The sequence below is a fragment of the Molothrus aeneus genome, unplaced genomic scaffold (genome assembly GCF_037042795.1).
Source record: "Molothrus aeneus isolate 106 unplaced genomic scaffold, BPBGC_Maene_1.0 scaffold_362, whole genome shotgun sequence".
Lineage (NCBI taxonomy): Eukaryota > Metazoa > Chordata > Aves > Passeriformes > Icteridae > Molothrus > Molothrus aeneus.
Genome location: NW_027099030.1, coordinates 52,296 through 72,243, shown reverse-complemented (window position 1 = coordinate 72,243; position 19,948 = coordinate 52,296). Strand labels below are relative to the sequence as shown.

The following is a 19,948-nucleotide window of genomic DNA, read 5'->3' as shown; positions in this document are numbered from 1 at the left end:
GGCAACCGGTGACTTTAAAACAAGAAAGTTGCCGCCGTGCCGTTTCCATGGACACCGCGCCCTTCCCGCCGTTTCATTCTAAACGCGACCAGCAGCATTTTGAGCCCCGGTGAGGGCGCAGCGGCGAACGCCGCCGCCATTTTGAACCCGGGCACCCCTCGTTTTCATGGTAACCGCCGCCATTTTGAACCCGGGCACTTCCGGCCATCCGTTGCCGCGGCAACGAGCGCCATTTTCCGCTCTGGCCACGCCCCTTTACGGGCGCGCCGCTGCCGCCATTTTGAGTACGGGCACGTTCCCATGGCAACAGCCGCCATTTTGACACCGGGCACCGTTTCCACGGCAACCGTCGCCATTTTGAGCGCTGCCCACGCCCAATTGAGGGCGCCGCCATCTTTGTTGAGGGCGCCGCCATTTTGAAGAGGCGGCTTTTGGGGCGAATTCTTTTGATTTTTGAGGTCCCGCCTCTCCCGGTTTTCCCCCTCAGTCCCAAATCACACGCAGGAGAATCAGTAAAGGGTTTTAATCGGTTTTAACGGGGATTTTTGGGGAATTTTGGAGCAGCCCCCCCCCCCCCCAAATTACTCCCCCGGAGTTTCGGGGTCTCCACTTTCGCCACCCAAATTTGGAGAATTTCCACCCAGAATTGTGGAATTTTCACTCAAAACTGAGGGATTTCCACCAAAAACTGTGGAATTACCACCCAAAACTGAGGAATTCTCAGCCAAAATTGTGGAATTTTCACTCAAAACTGGGGAATTCCTGCCTGAAATGGAGGAATTTTCACCCAAATTTGAGGAATTCTCACCCGAAATTGAGGAATTCCCGCCAAAAATTGAGGAAGTTGTACCCAAAACTGCGGAATTTCCACCCAAATTTGGAGAATTCTCACCCAAAATTGAGGAATTTCCACCTAAGATCGATGAATTGCCACCCAAATTTGAAGAATTCGCGCACAAATTTGAGGAATTCCCACCCAAATTTGCAGAATTTTCCCTTAAAATTGAGGAATTCTCTACCAAAATGGATGAATTTCCACCCAAATTTGAGGAATTTTCTTCCAAATTTGGGGCCGGAAATTCTGATTTTTCCCCCATTTCCTGCAGCCTGGAGGCCTCGGAGGGGGCGGAGCCAGACGTTGAGGGGGTGGGGCCTGTCGGGGGCGTGGCCTCCTCCTCGTGGGTGGGGCACAGGAGGCGCCGCTTGGGGAAGGGGGCGTGGCTTGAAGAGTGGGCGGAGCTTTGTTGGAAGTCTTGAGGTGCAGGGTGTTGTGGAGGGGGCGTGGCTGAAACTGGAGGGGGCGTGGCCGGAGCTGGAGTGGGTGTGGTCACTTCCGGGGGCACCTGTGGGGTGAGAAGAGCGACCAATGAGGTCAAGCTTGACCAAATGACCAATCAGTGACCAACGACCCCAACCCTTGACCCAACGACCCCCATTGACCCCGCCCCCTGCCCCCTCACCTGGGGGGCGTGGCCTCGCCGGCGCTGGCGCCGCAGGTGCGCCCCGAGGTCGCAGCCGAACAGCCCCGCCCGGTGGGGACGCCGGGCGCCGGCGCCGCCCGATGGCTTCGCCCGGGCCCCGCCCGGCGGGGAGGAACCCAACGGAGGCGGCGGCGGTGGAACCAACGGTGGGGCCAAGGTTGAAGAAGAACACAAGGTTGGACCCAACGTTGATGAAGAACCCAATGTTGAAGAAGAACCCAAGGTTGGACCCAACGTTGATGAAGAACCCAAGGTTGGACCCAACGTCGATGAAGGACTCAATGATGGCATTGGGCCCAATCTTGGACCCAACGACGGCGTTGAACACGACGTTGATGAAGAACCCAACGAGGAACCCAACGGTGGAGCCAACGTTGATGAAGAACCCAATGTTGGACCCAATGTTGACCCCAAAGACGGCGTTGGCCCCAACGTTGATGAAGAGCCCAACTTTGGGCCCAATGATGGTGAGGAACCCAACGTTGACCCCAATGTTGACCCCGTTGACCTCAACAATGACGGAGAGCCCATTGTTGACCCCGTTGATGACGAAGAACCCAACGTTGACCCCGCTGACCTCACTGATGACGAAAAACCCAACGCTGGGGCCAGTGATGATGAAGAACCCAACGTTGGCCCCGCTGATGATGAAGAACCCAACGTCGACCTCACGGACGATGAAGAACCCAACGCTGGCCCCAACGTTGACCCCGTTGACCTCAATGATGGCGTTGAACCCAACGTTGACCCCGCTGACCCCATCAATGGGGCTGAACCCAAAGCTGACCCCGTTGACCCCAACGATGAGGAAGACCCCAAGGTCGGCCCCAATGACGACGAACAACCCAACGCTGACCCCAAGGTTGACCTCACTGAACACGAAGCCCCCAAGGTTGACCCCGTTGGTCTCTTTGAAGACGAAGAACCCAACGCTGGCCCCATTGGTGATGAAGACCCCAAGGCTGGGGCCAAAGAAGATGAAGAACCCAACGTTGACCCCAACGATGACGAAGAACCCAACGTTGAGTCCACCGTTGACCCCGTTGACTTCACCGATGGCGCTGACCCCAACGCCGGCCCCAGCGACGCCGACAAACCCAACGCCGGCCCCGAGGTCGACCCCGTTGACTTCACTGGTGGCGCTGAACCCAACGCTGACCTCGACGACGACGACAAACCCAACGCCGACCCCAACGACGGCGTTAAACCCAACGCTGAGTCCAACGTTGACCCCGTTGACCGCTTGGAAGACGAACAACCCAACGTCGGCCCCAACGACGACGAAGAACCCAACGAAGGCGCCAGCGGCGACACGGAGCCCAAGGTGGACGCCAAGGCCACGGCGATGCCGCCGCCGCCGCCGCCGCCGGGGCGCTGGGGTTTGGCGAAGGGGGCGGGCAGCAGCAGCAGGCGTGGGCGGGGCGGGGGGCGCGGCCGGCGGCGGGGGGCGGGGTTTCCCGGCGGCGGGGGCGTGGCCGTTTTCGGGGGCACCTCGAGCGCCCCCAGCAGGAGGAGCTGGCGGCAAATCTCCTGCGTCAGCTGCATCTGCAGGAGCTGGCGCTGGCGCAGCTGCCGCAGCTCCTCCAGGATCAGCCGCAGCTCCGGCGCGGGGGGCGGGGCCGGGGGCGGGGACGGGCTGGGGGAGGGGGCGGCGGGGGCTGGGGGAGGGGAGAGAGAGAGAGAAAAGGGGGGGGAGGGGTTAGGGAGGCGAAAATTGGGCGGTTTCGGCCCAAAATTGGGCGGTTTCGGCCCGAAACTGGGGGGTTGTTCCGGGACCAAAATTGTCATTACCTGCCCCAAAATTGTAATTATTATTATTATTATTACTATTATTATAATTCTTGTTGTTATTATTATTACCATTATTATTATTATTATTACCATTATTATTATTATTATTACTATTATTATGACGTTGCCGTTGTTTGTCCAAAGTTGTAATCGCTTGCCCTAAAATTGTCATTTTTCACCCCAAAATTATCAGTATTCACACTAAAGTTGCCATTATTTGGCTAAAGTTGCCATTATTTGTCCAAAGTAGTCATTTTTCACCCCAAAATTGTCATTATTCACCCTGAAGTTATCGCTAGTCGTCCCCAAAATTATCATTTTTCACCCCAAAATTATCATTACTCACACTAAAGTTGCCATTATTCACCCCAAAGTTGCCATTATTGGTCCAAAGTTATCATTTTTCACCCCAAAATTGTCATTATTCACCCCAAAATCACATAAAAATTGTTGTTGTTCAAGGGGGGGGGGGGTTAGGGAGGCGAAAATTGGGCGGTTTCGGCCCAAAATTGGGCGGTTTCGGCCCGAAACTGGGGGGTTGTTCCGGGACCAAAATTGTCATTACTTGCCCCGAAACTGTAATTATTATTATTATTATTATTATTATTATTATTATTATTATTATTATTATTATTATTATTATGATGTTGCCATTGTTTGTCCAAAGCTGTAATTGCTCACCCTAAAATTGTCATTTTTCACCCCAAAATTGTCATTACTCACCCCGAAATCGTAATTATTACTATCATAATTATAATAATAATTATTATTATTATTATGTTGCCGTCGTTTGTCCAAAGTTGTCATTATTTATCCAAAATCGTCGTTTACCCCAAAATGATGATTAGTCACCCCAAAATTGTCATTTTTCGCCCCAAAATTAGCATTATTCACCCCAAAATTGGCATTTGCCTAAAGCTGTCATTATTCACCCCAAAATTGGCATTTCAACCCCAGCATTGTCACTGTTCACCCTAAACTTGTCACTGTTTGTCAAAAAATCACATTTTTCTCCCCAAAATTCCCTAAAATCCCCCCAAAATTTCCCTAAAATCCCCCCAAAAATTCAGACTTTTTTTCCCCAAAAACCCCCTCAAATCCCCCCAAAATCCTGGGTTTTTTCCCCAAAATCCCCCTTTTTTCCCCTCAAATCCTGTTTTTTCCCAAAATTCCCCATGTTTTCCCAAAACCCCCCCTTTTTCCCCCACAGAAATCCTCCCCAAAATCCAATTTTTCCCCCGAAAATTCCGATTTTTTCCCCCCAAAATTTCTATTTTCCCCCCAAAACTTTTTCCCCCAAAAATTTCTATTTTCCCCCCAAAAATCCCTTCCCTCAATCCCTTTCCCCCCCCCCAAAATATTGATTTTTCCACCCCTTTTTCCCCCCAAAAATCCTGATTTTTTTCCCCCAAAATCCCCCCAAAAATCACCCCAAAAATCCTCATTTTCCCCCTCCCCAAAAATTCACTTTTTTCCCCCCAAACCCTCCCTTCTCCACCCCAAACCCCCTCTTTTTCTCCCAAAATTCCCGGTTTTCCCCAAAATCCCCCTTTTTTCACCAAAATCCCTTAACCCCCCCAAATCCCCGGTTTCCCCCCCAAAATCCCCTTTTTTTTTCCCTATAAATTCCCTTTTCCCCCCAAAAAAAAAAATCCCCAAAAATCCCCTCAAAATCCCATTTATTCCCCCAAAATCCCCCTTTTTTCCCCAAAAAAAGTCGGGATTTTTTCCCCTCCAAATCCCGAATTTCCCCCCAAAAAAAAAATCCCAAAAATCCGCTTAAAAATCCAATTTATTCCCCCAAAATCCCCCTTTTTTCCCAAAAAAATTTCGAGTTGTTTCCCCCTCCAAAAAAATCCCCTTAAAAATCCCATTTATTCCCCCAAAATCCCCCTTTTTCCCCCAAAAAAAATTCGGGTTTTTTTTCTCCCCAAAACCCGGATTTCCCCCCCAAAAAATCCCCAAAAATCCCCTTCAAAATCCCATTTATTCCCCCAAAATCCCCCTTTTTTCCCCCAAAAAAATTCGGGTTTTTTTCCCCCCAAATCCCGAATTTCCCCCCCCAAAAAAATCCCAAAAATCCCCTTCAAAATCCCATTTATTCCCCCAAAATCCCCCTTTTTTCCCCCAAAAAAGTCGGGATTTTTTCCCCTCCAAATCCCGAATTTCCCCCCCCCCAAAAAATCCCAAAAATCCGCTTAAAAATCCCTTTTATTCCCCCAAAAATCCCCCTTTTTTCCCCCAAAAAAATTCGGGTTTTTTTCCCCCCCAAATCCCGGGTTTCCCCCCCAAAATCCCCCTTTTTTTTCCCTATAAATCCGCTTTTCCCTCCAAAAAAAGTTCCCAAAAATCCCCTTCAAAATCCCATTTATTCCCCCAAAATCCCCCTTTTTCCCCCAAAAAAATTCGGGATTTTTTCCCCCCCAAATCCCGAATTTCCCCCCCCAAAAAAATCCCCAAAAATCCCATTTATTCCCCCAAAATCCCCCTTTTCCCCCCCAAAAAAATTCGGGTTTTTTTCCCCCCCCAAATCCCAGCTTTTCCCAAACCTCCCCATTTTTCCCCCCCAAAAAAATCCCCATTTTCCCCTCCAAAATTCCCATTTTTCCCCCCCAAAAAATCAATTTTCACCCCCCTTAAACCCCTCCCCCCCCTTTTTTTTTTTCCCGCCAAACCCCCCCCGTTTTTTCCCGCCAAATCTCCCCCCCTCCCCCCCTCTTTATTTCCCGCCAAACCCCGGGTTTGGGTTTTTTTTCCCGCGGGAATTTTGGGGTGAATCCGCGCGGTTTCGGGTCCGTTCCGCACCTCCGGGCTCGGCCATGGACGGGGCGGGGTCGGGAAATGACGTCACGGGAGGGGAGGGGGCGCCTGTCGCGACAGGCGGTGACGTCACCGCCGGGGGAGGGGGGATTTGGGCGTTTTTTGGGGGCATTTTGGGGAATTTGGGGGAATTTTGGGGAGGGGGGGGATTTGAGGGGGATTTGGGGCATTTTGGGGGATTTTGGGGGAATTTTTGGGAGGGATTTTGGGATTTTTTAGGGGGGATTTTGGGGGGATTTTGGGATTTTTTTTAGGGGGAATTTGGGGCATTTTGGGAGGGATTTGGGGGGGGGAATTTGGGGATTTTTTAGGGGGGATTTGGGGCATTTTGGGGGAATTTTTGGGAGGGATTTTGGGGGGGATTTTGGGATTTTTTAGGGGGGATTTGAGGGGGATTTTGGGGGAATTTTTGGGAGGGATTTTGGGGGGGATTTGGGGATTTTTTAGAGGGGATTTGAGGGGGATTTTGGGGGGCATTTGGGGATTTTGGGAGGGATTTTGGGGGGGATTTGGGGATTTTTTAGGGGGGATTTTGGGGGGGATTAGGGGATTTTTAGAGGGGATTTGAGGGGGATTTTGGGGGAATTTTTGGGAGGGATTTTGGGGGGGATTTTGGGATTTTTTAGGGGGGATTTTGGGGGATATGGGGATTTTTTGGGGGAACTTTTAGGGGGATTTTGGGGGGCATTTGGGGATTTTGGAAGGGATTTTGGGGGGGATTTGGGGATTTTTTAGGGGGGATTTTGGGGGGGATTTGGGGATTTTTTAGGGGGGATTTGGGGATTTTAGGGGGGATTCTGGGGGGATTTTGGGGGAATTTTTGGGAGGGATTTGAGGGGGATTTGGGGATTTTTTTTAGGGGGGATTTTGGGAATTTGGGGGGAATTGTGAGATTTTTGTGGAGACTTTGGAGGAATTTTTGGGAAGGGGATTTGAAGATTTTTTTGTGTGATTTTGGGGGTCCCAGGGAGATTTTGGGGTCATTTGGGGGGTCCCGGGAGGATTTTGGCGAATCCTGAGGGGAATCTGGGGTGATTTTGGGGCGAATTTGGGGGTTCTGGGGGCATTTTGGGGTCTCTGAGGGGATTTTGGAGCTCTGAGAGGATTTTGGGGCGAATTTGGGCTTTCTGAGGGGATTTCGGGGTCCCGGAAGAGATTTTTGGGGGCGAATTTGGGGATTCTGAGGGGATTTTGGAGTCTCTGAGGGGATTTTGGAGCTCTGAGAGGATTTTGGGCCGAATTTGGGCCTTCTGAGGGGATTTCGGGGTCCTGGAAGGGATTTTTGGGGGGATTTCGGAGCTCTGGGAGGATTTTTGGGGTCCTGGGGATATTTTGGGCTGACTTTGGGCGTTCTGAGGGGATTGTGGGAGTCCTGGAAGAGATTTTGGGGCGATTTCGGGGGGATTTGAGGGCCGCCCTCAGTGAATTGCCGGCGGTGTCACGGAGACCCCCGCCTCTGATTGGCTCCCGCGGGCTCCTCCGGACCAATCAGAAGCCGTCACCGGGCAGATTTACCCCGCCAAGGGCGCTCTTCCCGCGCACGGCGCTGATTGGTTCCCGCCCTTTTCGCTCGACCAATCAGCGCCCGCATGGGAGAGGGAGGCGGGAAATCGCTGATTCGGGTTTCTTTTAATTAATTTTTAAATATAATTAATTTGTGAGGGGTTTTATCCCTATTTTGATGATTTTTTTGCGTTTGGTTTGTTTAATTAGAGTTAATTGCAGTTTTATTACGTTTAATTGGAGTTTGTTACCTGTGATTAATTTGATTTCAAGTAATATAAACTTATTTTTAACTAATTAAATTTTTAATTTTTATTATTAACTTCAATTAAAATAAATTTCTAGTTCTTTAAAGCGAAAAGTATCATTTTTTCGATTAATAAAACCACATAAATGCATTATATTAATTTAAATTATTGTAAATTTATTAATTTTATAAATAAAAAATTATGAGTTTTCTCAATTAATAAAAATCTATAAATTCATTTATTAATAAAGAATTGATATTTATTAATTAATAGAAACATATTAATTAATAGAATTATTAGAAACTTATTACATTTTAAAATAAAAATAGAAAATGTTTTCAATAATGAAACCCAATGTATTTTTTGCAATAATTTCAATGAATAAAAATGTATACATTTTATATCTAAAAATTAATAAAATACACATTTTTATAATATACTCCCAATTAATAGAAAAAAATTAATTATTTAATTTCCTATAAATTCATTTTTAATTTTAAAAATTAAATTAATTTTTCTTAGATTAAAATTAAATTAAATTAAATTAAATTAAATTAAATTAAATTAAATTAAATTAAATTCTTCTTTTTTTTAATCAAATTTTGGGATTTATTCCCTGGGTTTACGTCCGTTCCTTTCATTAATTTTATTTTAATTAATTAATTTTAATTAATTTTAATTATTTTATTTTAATTAATTTATTTCAATTTCTCGCCTTTATTTTTTTAATTCCTCCGCTTTAATTGATTTTTATTTCTGTTTTTCACCCATTTCCTCCTTCATTTGCATCAATTTCCTGCCTCTGGTGTCGCCATTTTCTATTTTTATAATTTTATTTTCATTCCCTTTTTTCAATTTTCATTCTGCCACTTTTGTATTTAATTTAATTCCATTTCTTATTATTAAAATTCAAAATATTCATTCCATTTCTTCTGTTTATTTCCCCTTATTTATATTTCATTTTGAGTTCGGTTTTTTCTTTTATTTCCTTTATTTTCTGCCATTCATTTTAAATCACGTTTTATTTTATTTTATTTTATTTTATTTTATTTTATTTTATTTTATTTTATTTTATTTTATTTTATTTATTTTTTAAATTTTATTTATTTTTATTTTATTTATTTTTATTTTATTTTATTTTATTTTATTTTATTTTATTTTATTTTATTTTATTTTATTTTATTTTATTTTTTACTTTTTATTTTACATTTTAATTTAATTTATATTATTTTTGATTAATTTTTATTTTAATTTATTAATTAATTTCACTTTTATTTTATTTTAAATTAATTTTAATTTTAATAACTTTTTAAAAATTAATAATTTAACTAATACCAAAAAAATATAAATATAAAATTAAATTAAATTATTTTTAAAAATACTTTAATAGAAATAATAATAAAAAGAAATTTAATAAATTAAATTAAATTAAAATGCAAATAATGATAAAATAAGAAATTTTAATAAAATAAAGTAATAAAATAAAATTAAAATTTAAAACTTAAATATTTCTATAAATAAGAAAAAGAAATTTTAATCAATAAGGTAAAATTAAATTAAATTAAATTAAAATAATTTCTAAGTCATATACAATAATAAGTTTTAATAAAATAAAATTAAATAAAAATAAAAATAAAATAAAAATGTATAAATAGTGATACAACAATAAGTTTTAATAAAATAAAATAAAATAAAATAAAATAAAATAAAACCCAGATATGATGAATTCTTTTATTTTACCGAACATTTCATTTTATTTTGTGTCTTTTTTTTCCCAATTTTTTAATTCCCTTTAATTCCATTTTATTTCACTTTATTCCCCCAAAGCCCCGAACGCTGCAATGGCAAAAATGGAAAATAACGAAGAAAATGAAGAAAAAAACCCGAAAATTTGGATTTTTTATTAAAAATTTCTTAATTAATGCCGAGGAATAAAAGGGAATTGAATTTAATGGGTGGGAAGAAACAGGAGGGAGAAAGGAATCGGGTAAAATATTGAAATAAAAATTAAAAAAATTATAAATTAAATTAAATTAAATTAAATTAAATTAATTAAATTAAATTAATTAAATTAAATTTAATTAAATTAATTAAATTAAATTAAATTAATAAAATAAAATTAAATTAAATTAATAAAATAAAATAAAATAAAATAAAATCAAGTAAAATAAAATAAAATCAAATAAAATAAAATAAAATAAATATTACCTAATAATAACATGATTTCATTATTTGAGTATTATTATTATTGTAAAATTAAAAATATAAATTAAAATCTATTGTCAATAATAAACCTCAAATAAGCAAAGGTAAGGAATTAATAATGGAAGTAATTAGGTATAAAAGGAATTAAATAAATGAAATAAAATAAATTTTAAATTAATTTGCTTCTAATTGAAATCATTTAAATTTAAAATTATTTCATTTAATGAAGCTTAGTTTAAAAAATAAAATGAAACAAAATTAAAATAAATTAAATAAAAATAAAATAAATTAAATTAAATTAAACTAAAACTTAATAAAAATAAAATTAAATTGAAATGAATTAAAATAAAGTGAAATTAAATTAATTTAAACTAAGTTCAACTAAATTAAATAGAATTCAATTAAACTCAATTAAACTCAATTAATTTCAAATCGTAATTAAATAAAAAAAATTGAAATAGAAACCAATGAAAGCAGAAAATCACAAAAATCGGAATTAAAAGTTCCAAAATTGGGAAGAATTAAAATTCAATAAAAATGAAAATTAAAAGTAAAATTAAAATTAAGTTTAAAAAAAAAAGTGAAATAAAAATCAACTTTCCAATAAAACTTAGGGTAAAATTTAAATTAGAATCGCAAATAAAAATATAAATTAAAAAAAAATAAAATAATAACTTCAAATTTAAAATAAAATTATTCAAGTTAAAATTAAAGAAAAAACTTAATTTTCAATTAAAATAAAAATAAAATAAAAAATTAAAATAAAATTAAAGTCAAAATTCAACTTTAAAACAAAATTTTAAACAGATCAAAATAAACATATAAATTACAAATAAAATTAAACTTCAAATTAAGTCTGAAATTACGTTTAGAAATAAAATTAAAATTCAAAACAAAATAAAAAATACAATTAAAAATTAAATTAACACGAAAAATAAAATTAAGTTTAAATTTAGAAATAAAATTAAAATTGAAAATAAAATTAAAAAAACAGAAAAAAATAAAATTAAAATTAAAATATTATTAAAAATAAAAAAATTATAAATAAATTTAAATTAAAGTTAAAATTCAAAATAAAATAAATAATAAAATAAAATCCAAATTTAATCGGAAAAGAAAAAGAAAAGCTAAAAATGAAATGAAAATAAAATAAAAAATAAAATTGTAGTTAAAACTTAAATTCTTTTAAATTAGTTAAAATTAAAGCCAAAAAAATAAAATTTACAAATAAAAATAAAATTATAATTGAATTTAAATTAAAGGTAAAAGCGAATTTAAAATATAAAATAACATTAAAATAAAAAATAGATATAAAGGAAAAAAAAAGAAATTAAAATTAGAATAGAAAATAGGAATAAAATAGGAATAAAATAAAAATGAAATAAAAATTAAATTAAAATGAAATAAAAATTAAATAAAAATTAAGTAAAAATTAAATAAAAATTAAATTAAAGTTAAATAAAAAATTAAAAATAAATAAAAATTAAAATGAAATAAAAATTAAATAAAAATTAAATTTAAATTAAAATAAATTATATAAAAATTAAATTAAAGTTAAATAAAAATAAAAATTAAATTAAAGTTAAATAAAAAATTATATAAAAATTAAATTAAAATTAAATTAAAATTAAATTAAAATCAATTAAAATTAAATTAAAATTAAAATAAAGTTAAATTAAAATTAAATTAAATTAAAGTTAAAGAAAAATTAAATAAAAAATAAAAATTAAATAAAAATTAAATTAAAACTAAATTAAAATTAAAATTAAATTATATAAAAATTAAATAAAAATTATATAAAAATTATACAAAAATTAAATAAAAATTAAATTAAAATTAAACTAAAATTAAATAAAAATTATATAAAAATTAAATAAAAATTAAATAAAAATTAAATTAAAATTAAATTAAAGTTAAATAAAAATTAAATTAAAATTAAACTAAAATTAAATAAAATTTATATAAAAATTATATAAAAATTAAATAAAAATTAAATTAAAATTAAATAAAAATTCAATAAAAATTCAATAAAAATTAAATTAAAGTTAAATTAAAATTAAATAAAAATTAAATTAAAGTTGAATAAAAATTAAATAAAAATTAAACAAAAATTAAATTAAAGTTGAATAAAACTAAACAGGCATTCAATAAAATTCACTCCGGTGCGGTTCCCCTTGCAATGCCCCCAGCCCGGCCCAGCCTCGCCCGCGCTGCCCCCGGAGCCTCCCCGGGTTTTTCTCTCCCCGTTCCGGCCCCGGCGCCGCCCTCGGGGACCCCCAGAGGCCCCGAAAAGGCCCCGAAACCCCCAAAGGCCCCGAAAAGGCCCCGAAACCCCAAAGGCCCCGAAAAGGCCCCGAAATCCCCAGAGGTCCCGAAAAGGCCCCGAAATCCCCAGAGGTCCCGAAAAGGCCCCGAAACCCCAAAGGCCCCGAAAAGGCCCCGAAACCCCCAAAGGCCCCGAAACCCCCAGAGGCCCCGAAAAGGCCCCAAAATGGCGCCGAGAAGGCCCAAAATGGCCCCGGTTTCACTTTCGGGGCTCGGCTGCAGCTGCAGCTCCCGGCACCGGCTGGGGGCCCCAAATCTCCGGTATTGGCCCCAAATCTCAGCCTTTGGCCCCAAATCTCAGCTTTTGGCCCCAAATCTCAGCCTTTGGCCCCAAATCTCCGTTATTGGCCCCAAATCTCCGGTATTGGCCCCAAATCTCAGCTTTTGGCCCCAAATCTCCATTATTCGCCCCAAATCTCAGCTTTAGGCCCCAAATCTCCACTCCTGGCCTCAAATCTCCGGTATTGGCCCCAAATCTCAGCCTTTGGCCCCAAATCTTCATTCTGGGCCTCAAATCTCCATTATTGGCCCCAAATCTCAGCTTTTGGCCCCAAATCTCCGTTCTTGGCCCCAAATCTCCGTTATTGGCCCCAAATCTCAGCCTTTGGCCCCAAATCTCAGCTTTAGGCCCCAAATCTCAGCTTTTGGCCCCAAATCTCCATTCTGGGCCCCAAATCTCCGTTATTGGCCCCAAATCTCCACTCCTGGCCTCAAATCTCAGCTTTTGGCCCCAAATCTCCGTTATTGGCCCCAAATCTCCACTCTAGGCCCCAAATCTCAGCTTTTGGCCCCAAATGTCCGTTATTGGCCCCAAATCTCCATTCTGGGCCCCAAATCTCCGTTATTGGCCCCAAATCTCCATTCTGGGCTCCAAATCTCCGTTATTGGCCCCAAATGTCCATTCTGGGCCCCAAATCTCCGTTATTGGCCCCAAATGTCAGCTTTTGGCCCCAAATCTAAGCTTTAGGCCCCAAATCTCAGCCTTTGGCCCCAAATCTCAGCTTTTGGCCCCAAATCTCTGTTATTGGCCCCAAATCTCCATTCTGGGCCCCAAATCTCCATTATTCGCCCCAAATCTCAGCCTTTGGCCCCAAATCTCAGCTTTTGGCCCCAAATCTCCATTCTGGGCCCCAAATCTCCGTTATTGGCCCCAAATCTCCACTCCTGGCCTCAAATCTCAGCCTTTGGCCCCAAATCTCAGCTTTTGGCCCCAAATCTCCATTCTGGGCCCCAAATCTCAGCCTTTGGCCCCAAATCTCAGCTTTTGGCCCCAAATCTCCGTTATTGGCCCCAAATCTCAGCTTTTGGCCCCAAATCTCCATTATTGGCCCCAAATCTCAGCTTTAGGCCCCAAATCTCAGCCTTTGGCCCCAAATCTCCATTCTTGGCCCTAAATCTCCACCTTTGGCCCAAATCTCCGTTATTGGCCCCAAATCTCAGCTTTAGGCCCCAAATCTCCGTTATTGGCCCCAAATCTCCATTCTGGGCCCCAAATCTCAGCCTTTGGCCCCAAATCTCAGCTTTTGGCCCCAAATCTCCATTATTGGCCCCAAATCTTCGTTATTAGCCCCAAATCTCTACCTTTGGCCCCAAATCTCAGCTTTTGGCCCCAAATCTCCTCCGTTGGCCCGAAATCTCAGCTTTTGGCCCCAAATCTCCATTCTTGGCCCCAAATCTCCGCTCCTGGCCCCAAATCAGGGCCGGTTTCCCCCTGAGCTCAGCCTCGTCCCTCAAATCCCAACCACTGCGCCCGGACTTGTCCAGTTTTACCCCAAAAATCCGGACAGGCCTGGAGCCGGGACCTCATCCCCATCTCCCCTTTTTCCCTTTGGGGCTGCAGGCGGCCGTGACCCTGCTGGAGCCCGGGGGCACCTCCAGCCCCCCGGGGGCTCCCTGCGCCTCCTCTGCCGCGGCTCCGGGTTCAGTTTCGGGAACTTTGACATGTACTGGGTCCGCCAGAGGCCCGGGCAGGGGCTGGAGTGGCTCGCGGGGATCAGCACTGGTGGCAGCACCGCGTACGCGCCATCGGTGCAGGGCCGGTTCAGGATCTCCAGGGACAACGGGCAGAGCTCGGTGACGCTGACCATGAGCAGCCTCAAGGACGAGGATTCCGGCTCCTATTTCTGCGCCAAATGTGCTGTTGATGATGGTACTGGTTGGGAGACTGTTGCCTATCGTTTTGACCCCATCCCAGTGTCCCCCCCCCATCCCCATGTCCCAGCCCCTTCCCCTCACCCCAAGCCCTGACCCCGTTCCTGTCCCCGTGTCCCAGCTCTGAACGGGCTCTGCCCCAAATCTCAGCTCCTGGCACCAAACCTCAGCTCCTGGCTCCAAGGCTCAACCAAGGTCCCCAAACCTGGGTGCGAATGGTCGAGATTTGGGGCCAAAAAGGGCCAGATTTGGGTCGGTGTGCGTCAACAATGGGGCCAGGGGTTGGAGGGAAGGACCTGGGCAATGGGGACAGGCAGGGACCCGGGGCCAGCGCTCAGATATAACCAGCACCATAATTATAGTACCCAGGAACAGATCTGGCGCAGAAATAGGAGCCGGAATCCTCGTCCTTGAGGCTGCTCATGGTCAGCGTCACCGAGCTCTGCCCGTTCTCCCTGGAGATGCTGACCTGGCCCTGCACCCAGGGCGCGTAGTCGGTGTAACCCCCACCGGCGTAGTAGATACTGGCGACGAACTCCAGCCCCTGCCCGGGCCTCTGGCGCACCCAGAACATCCCAAATTTGCCAAAACTGAACCCGGAGCCGCGGCAGAGGAGGCGCAGGGAGCCCCCGGGGGGCTGGAGGTGCCCCCGGGCTCCAGCAGGGTCACGGCCGCCCGCAGCCCCAAAGGGAAAAAGGGGAGATGGGCACGGCCAAAGCTCAGCCCTGGACCCAAACCCTGACCCTGGGCCCCAAACTGGGACCCTTGGAGTTCATCCTCCTCTTCCTCCCGGGTGGGTCCCAGTCCGTTTCCTTGCTGGCCGCGCCCACTTGGAGGCTCTCGACCAATCAGGTTTCTCATGCCCATCTCCCCTTTTTCCCTTTGGGGCTGCGGGCGGCCGTGACCCTGCTGGAGCCCGGGGGCACCTCCAGCCCCCCGGGGGCTCCCTGCGCCTCCTCTGCCGCGGCTCCGGGTTCACTTTCGGGAGTTTCAACATGGGCTGGATGCGCCAGAGGCCCGGGCAGGGGCTGGAGTTCATGGCAGGGATCAGCAGCGATGCTGGCAACATCGGCTACGCGCCCTCGGTGCGGGGCCGGTTCAGGATCTCCAGGGACAACGGGCAGAGCTCGGTGACGCTGACCATGAGCAGCCTCAAGGACGAGGATTCCGGCTCCTATTTCTGTGCCAAGGGTGTTTACAGTTGTTGTGCCGCTTCTGCTGCTGATGTTGGTGATGGTGTTCTCGGCCCCGTCCCTGTCCCCGTTCCCCAGACCCTTCCCCACACTCCAAGCCCTGACCCCGTTCCTGTCCCCATGTCCCGGCTCTGAACGGGCTCTGCCCCAAATCTCAGCTCCTGGCACCAAACCTCAGCTCCTGGCTCCAAGGCTCAACCAAGGTCCCCAAACCTGGGTGCGAATGGTCGAGATTTGGGGCCAAAAAGGGCCAGATTTGGGTCGGTGTGCGTCAACAATGGGGCCAGGGGTTGGAGGGAAGGACCTGGGCAATGGGGACAGGCAGGGACCCGGGGCCAGCGCTCAGATATAACCAGCACCATAATTATAGTACCCAGGAACAGATCTGGCGCAGAAATAGGAGCCGGAATCCTCGTCCTTGAGGTTGGCCATGGTCAGCGTCACCGAGCTCTGCCCGTTCTCCCTGGAGATGCTGACCTGGCCCTGCACCCAGGGCGCGTAGTCGGTGTAACCCCCACCGGCGTAGTAGATACTGGCGACGAACTCCAGCCCCTGCCCGGGCCTCTGGCGCACCCAGAACATCCCAAATTTGCCAAAACTGAACCCGGAGCCGCGGCAGAGGAGGCGCAGGGAGCCCCCGGGGGGCTGGAGGTGCCCCCGGGCTCCAGCAGGGTCACGGCCGCCCGCAGCCCCAAAGGGAAAAAGGGGAGATGGGGATGAGGCCGTGCCAAAGTCAGGAGGAGGTGTCCAATTAATCAATGGCTGGATCGGGGCTCATTGCAGGGTTTGAGGAAATTTTCCACACAGGAAACCTCTGTTGGATATTTGGGGCCAGACCAAGGGAATTTGGGGCAGAAGCAGCGAAGGTTTGGGGCTGGGGGAGCGGCCGTGACCCTGCTGGAGCCCGGGGGCACCTCCAGCCCCCCGGGGGCTCCCTGCGCCTCCTCTGCCGAGGCTCCGGGTTCAGTTTTGGCAGTTTCACCATGCACTGGGTCCGACAGAGACGCGGGCAGGGCCTGGAATTCGTCGCAGAGATCAACAGCGGTGGTGGTTATGCCGAATACGCGCCCTCGGTGCAGGGCCGGTTCAGGATCTCCAGGGACAACGGGCAGAGCTCGGTGACGCTGACCATGAGCAGCCTCAAGGACGAGGATTCCGGCTCCTATTTCTGCGCCAGATCTGTTCCTGGGTACTATAATTATGGTGCTGGTTATATCCGGGCGCTGGCCCCGGGTCCCCGCCTGTCCCCATTGCCCAGGTCCTTCCCTCCAACCCCTGGCCCCATTGTTGACCCCCACCGACCCAAATCTGGCCCTTTTTGGCCCCAAATCTCGACCATTCGCACCCAGGTTTGGGGACCTTGGTTGAGCCTTGGAGCCAGGAGCTGAGGTTTGGTGCCAGGAGCTGAGATTTGGGGCAGAGCCCGTTCAGAGCCGGGACATGGGGACAGGAACGGGGTCAGGGCTTGGAGTGTGGGGAAGGGTCTGGGGAACGGGGACAGGGACGGGGCCGAGAACACCATCACCAACATCAGCAGCAGAAGCGGCACAACAACTGTAAACACCCTTGGCACAGAAATAGGAGCCGGAATCCTCGTCCTTGAGGCTGCTCATGGTCAGCGTCACCGAGCTCTGCCCGTTGTCCCTGGAGATCCTGAACCGGCCCCGCACCGAGGGCGCGTAGCCGATGTTGCCAGCATCGCTGCTGATCCCTGCCATGAACTCCAGCCCCTGCCCGGGCCTCTGGCGCATCCAGCCCATGTTGAAACTCCCGAAAGTGAACCCGGAGCCGCGGCAGAGGAGGCGCAGGGAGCCCCCGGGGGGCTGGAGGTGCCCCCGGGCTCCAGCAGGGTCACGGCCGCCCGCAGCCCCAAAGGGAAAAAGGGGAGATGGGCATGAGAAACCTGATTGGTCGAGAGCCTCCAAGTGGGCGCGGCCAGCAAGGAAACGGACTGGGACCCACCCGGGAGGAAGAGGAGGATGAACTCCAAGGGTCCCAGTTTGGGGCCCAGGGTCAGGGTTTGGGTCCAGGGCTGAGCTTTGGCCGTGCCCATCTCCCCTTTTTCCCTTTGGGGCTGCGGGCGGCCGTGACCCTGCTGGAGCCCGGGGGCACCTCCAGCCCCCCGGGGGCTCCCTGCGCCTCCTCTGCCGCGGCTCCGGGTTCGATTTCGGGAAATTCTACATGGGCTGGATGCGCCAGAGGCCCGGGCAGGGGCTGGAATACGTTGCACAGATCAGCAGCAGTGGTTCCAGCACCTGGTACGCGCCCTCGGTGCAGGGCCGGTTCAGGATCTCGAGGGACAACGGGCAGAGCTCGGTGACGCTGACCATGAGCAGCCTCAAGGACGAGGATTCCGGCTCCTATTTCTGCGCCAAAGCTGCTGGTGCTGGTTATTGGGTTGCTGGTGCTTTTGCTGCCTTTATTCCCCACGCTGGTGGTGGCGCCGCCCCTGTCTCAGCCCCTCGTGTCCCCACTCCCCAGACCCTTCCCCCAAATCTCAGCCCCTGACCCCATTCTTGGCCCTTTGCCCCAGGTCTCCCCCATTTCCACCAATGGTGACCAAAGACCCCAAACCCCGACTGGTTCTGCCCCAAACCCAAGCGCTTTGGCCCCAAAACTCGCCCGACTCTGCCCCAAATCCCCACTTGGGGCCCCAAACCTCAGCCCTTGGCCATTGATCCTCCCCCAGACTCTGCACCAAAGCTCAGCGCTGGGCCCGGGGCTGGGGACACGAATTCAGTCACCAAGAGCGGGGGCGAGGGCTGGGATTTGGGGACATTTGGGGACACAGCGATGGGTGCTTGGCTAAATGCCCCACAACCAGCCCAGCACCGTCAATACAACCAGCATGAGCAGCACCACAATTATCAGCATCTTTGGCACAGAAATAGACGGCGGAATCCTCGTCCTTGAGGCTGTTCATGGTCAGCGTCACCGAGCTCTGCCTGTTGTCCCTGGAGATCCTGAACCGGCCCTGCACCGAGGGCGCGTAGTAGGTGCTGCCACTGGGGCTGCTGATCTCTGCGACGTATTGCAGCCCCTGCCCGGGCCTCTGGCGCATCCAGCCCATCCCAAATTTGCCAAAATCGAACCCGGAGCCGCGGCAGAGGAGGCGCAGGGAGCCCCCGGGGGGCTGGAGGTGCCCCCGGGCTCCAGCAGGGTCACGGCCGCTCCCCCAGCCCCAAACTTTCGCTGCTTCTGCCCCAAATTCCCTTGGTCTGGCCCCAAATCTCCAACAGAGGTTTCCTGCATGGAAAATTTCCTTAAACCCTGCAATGAGCCCCGATCCAGCCATTGATTAATTGGACACCTCCTCCTGACTTTGGCACGGCCTCATCCCCATCTCCCCTTTTTCCCTTTGGGGCTGGGGGCGGCCGTGACCCTGCTGGAGCCCGGGGGCACCTCCAGCCCCCCGGGGGCTCCCTGCGCCTCCTCTGCCGCGGCTCCGGCTTCGATTTTGGGAACTTTGGGATGGGCTGGATGCGCCAGAGACCCGGGCAGGAGCTGGAATACGTCGCAGGGATCACCGACAATGCTGGTTGGACCGGGTACGCGGATTCGGTCAAGGGCCGTTTCACGATCTCCAGGGACAACAGGCAGAGCTCGGTGACGCTGGCCATGAGCAGCCTCAAGGACGAGGATTCCGCCGTCTATTTCTGCGCCAAATCTGGTCGTACTAGTGGAGGTTGTTGTGCTGCTGCTGCTGCTCAAGCTGTTGATGTTTTTTGGCCCCGTCCCTGTCCCCGTGTCCCAGCCCCTTCCCCACACCCCAAGCCCTCACCCCATTCCTGTCCCCGTGTCCCGGCTCTGAACGGGCTCTGCCCCAAATTCTCAGCTCCTGGCACCAAACCTCAGGTCGGGCCCACTTGGGGCAATTGCGGCTCCTGAGCTGGACCGGCCTGTGCTGACCCTGCCCTTGAGCCATGGAACGTTCCAGGCGAATCCACCCTCGGACCCATCTGCCTCTCTCAGCGTGGAGCCCTCGGTCCAGGTCAATTCGAGCAATTTAATTTCCCAACAATTTCATGTGGTTTTTTTGGGGGGATAAAAAAGGGTTTTTCCTCCAGAGCCCCAAGGGAGGATTCCAGCCCCAAACCCAGGGAGCGGCCCCCGGCCACCCCGGCCGGTGAGGAGGAAGGGCAGCGCCAGGTGGGAGGAGGAGGAGGAGGAGGAGGAGGAGATGCCTCGATTTTGGGGCTCCCCCCAGTTCCTCCCTGGCAGCTGCCGGGGC

General features: G+C 46.5%; 1 protein-coding gene and 6 pseudogenes across 1 annotated transcript; 3 read left to right on the top strand and 4 right to left on the bottom strand.

Moving 5' to 3' along the window:
• Positions 1-545: 545 nt before the first annotated feature.
• LOC136570784 (fibroin heavy chain-like) lies at positions 546-6,093 on the bottom strand. Its single transcript, XM_066571181.1, has 4 exons — positions 6,078-6,093; positions 3,041-3,139; positions 1,461-2,996; positions 546-1,343 (listed from the first exon to the last, which is right to left on the bottom strand). The coding sequence occupies exons 1-4, from the start codon at positions 6,091-6,093 to the stop codon at positions 889-891; spliced, it is 2,106 nt and encodes a 701-aa protein (XP_066427278.1). The 3' UTR covers positions 546-888.
• Positions 6,094-14,858: 8,765 nt separating this feature from the next.
• Positions 14,859-15,208, bottom strand: LOC136570783 (Ig heavy chain V region 6.96-like; annotated as a pseudogene).
• Positions 15,209-15,226: 18 nt separating this feature from the next.
• Positions 15,227-15,852, top strand: LOC136570782 (uncharacterized; annotated as a pseudogene).
• Positions 15,853-16,059: 207 nt separating this feature from the next.
• On the bottom strand, positions 16,060-16,409 carry LOC136570781 (Ig heavy chain V region 6.96-like; annotated as a pseudogene).
• Positions 16,410-17,144: 735 nt separating this feature from the next.
• Positions 17,145-17,770, bottom strand: LOC136570780 (uncharacterized; annotated as a pseudogene).
• Positions 17,771-17,788: 18 nt separating this feature from the next.
• LOC136570779 (Ig heavy chain V region 6.96-like) lies at positions 17,789-18,225 on the top strand (annotated as a pseudogene).
• An 853-nt stretch (positions 18,226-19,078) lies between these two features.
• LOC136570777 (Ig heavy chain V region 6.96-like) lies at positions 19,079-19,605 on the top strand (annotated as a pseudogene).
• The last annotated feature ends 343 nt before the right edge of the window (positions 19,606-19,948 follow it).

What these genes read in the sequence shown, in the direction of transcription:
- LOC136570784 (XM_066571181.1), bottom strand. An exon ending in GCTGCGGCAGCTGCGCCAGC is followed by an intron (nt 2,997 to 3,040) that starts GCCAGCTCCTGC and finishes ATTTGCCGCCAG; the next exon opens with CTCCTCCTGCTGGGGGCGCT. An exon ending in GGCGAGGCCACGCCCCCCAG is followed by an intron (nt 1,344 to 1,460) that starts GTGAGGGGGCAG and finishes CTCACCCCACAG; the next exon opens with GTGCCCCCGGAAGTGACCAC.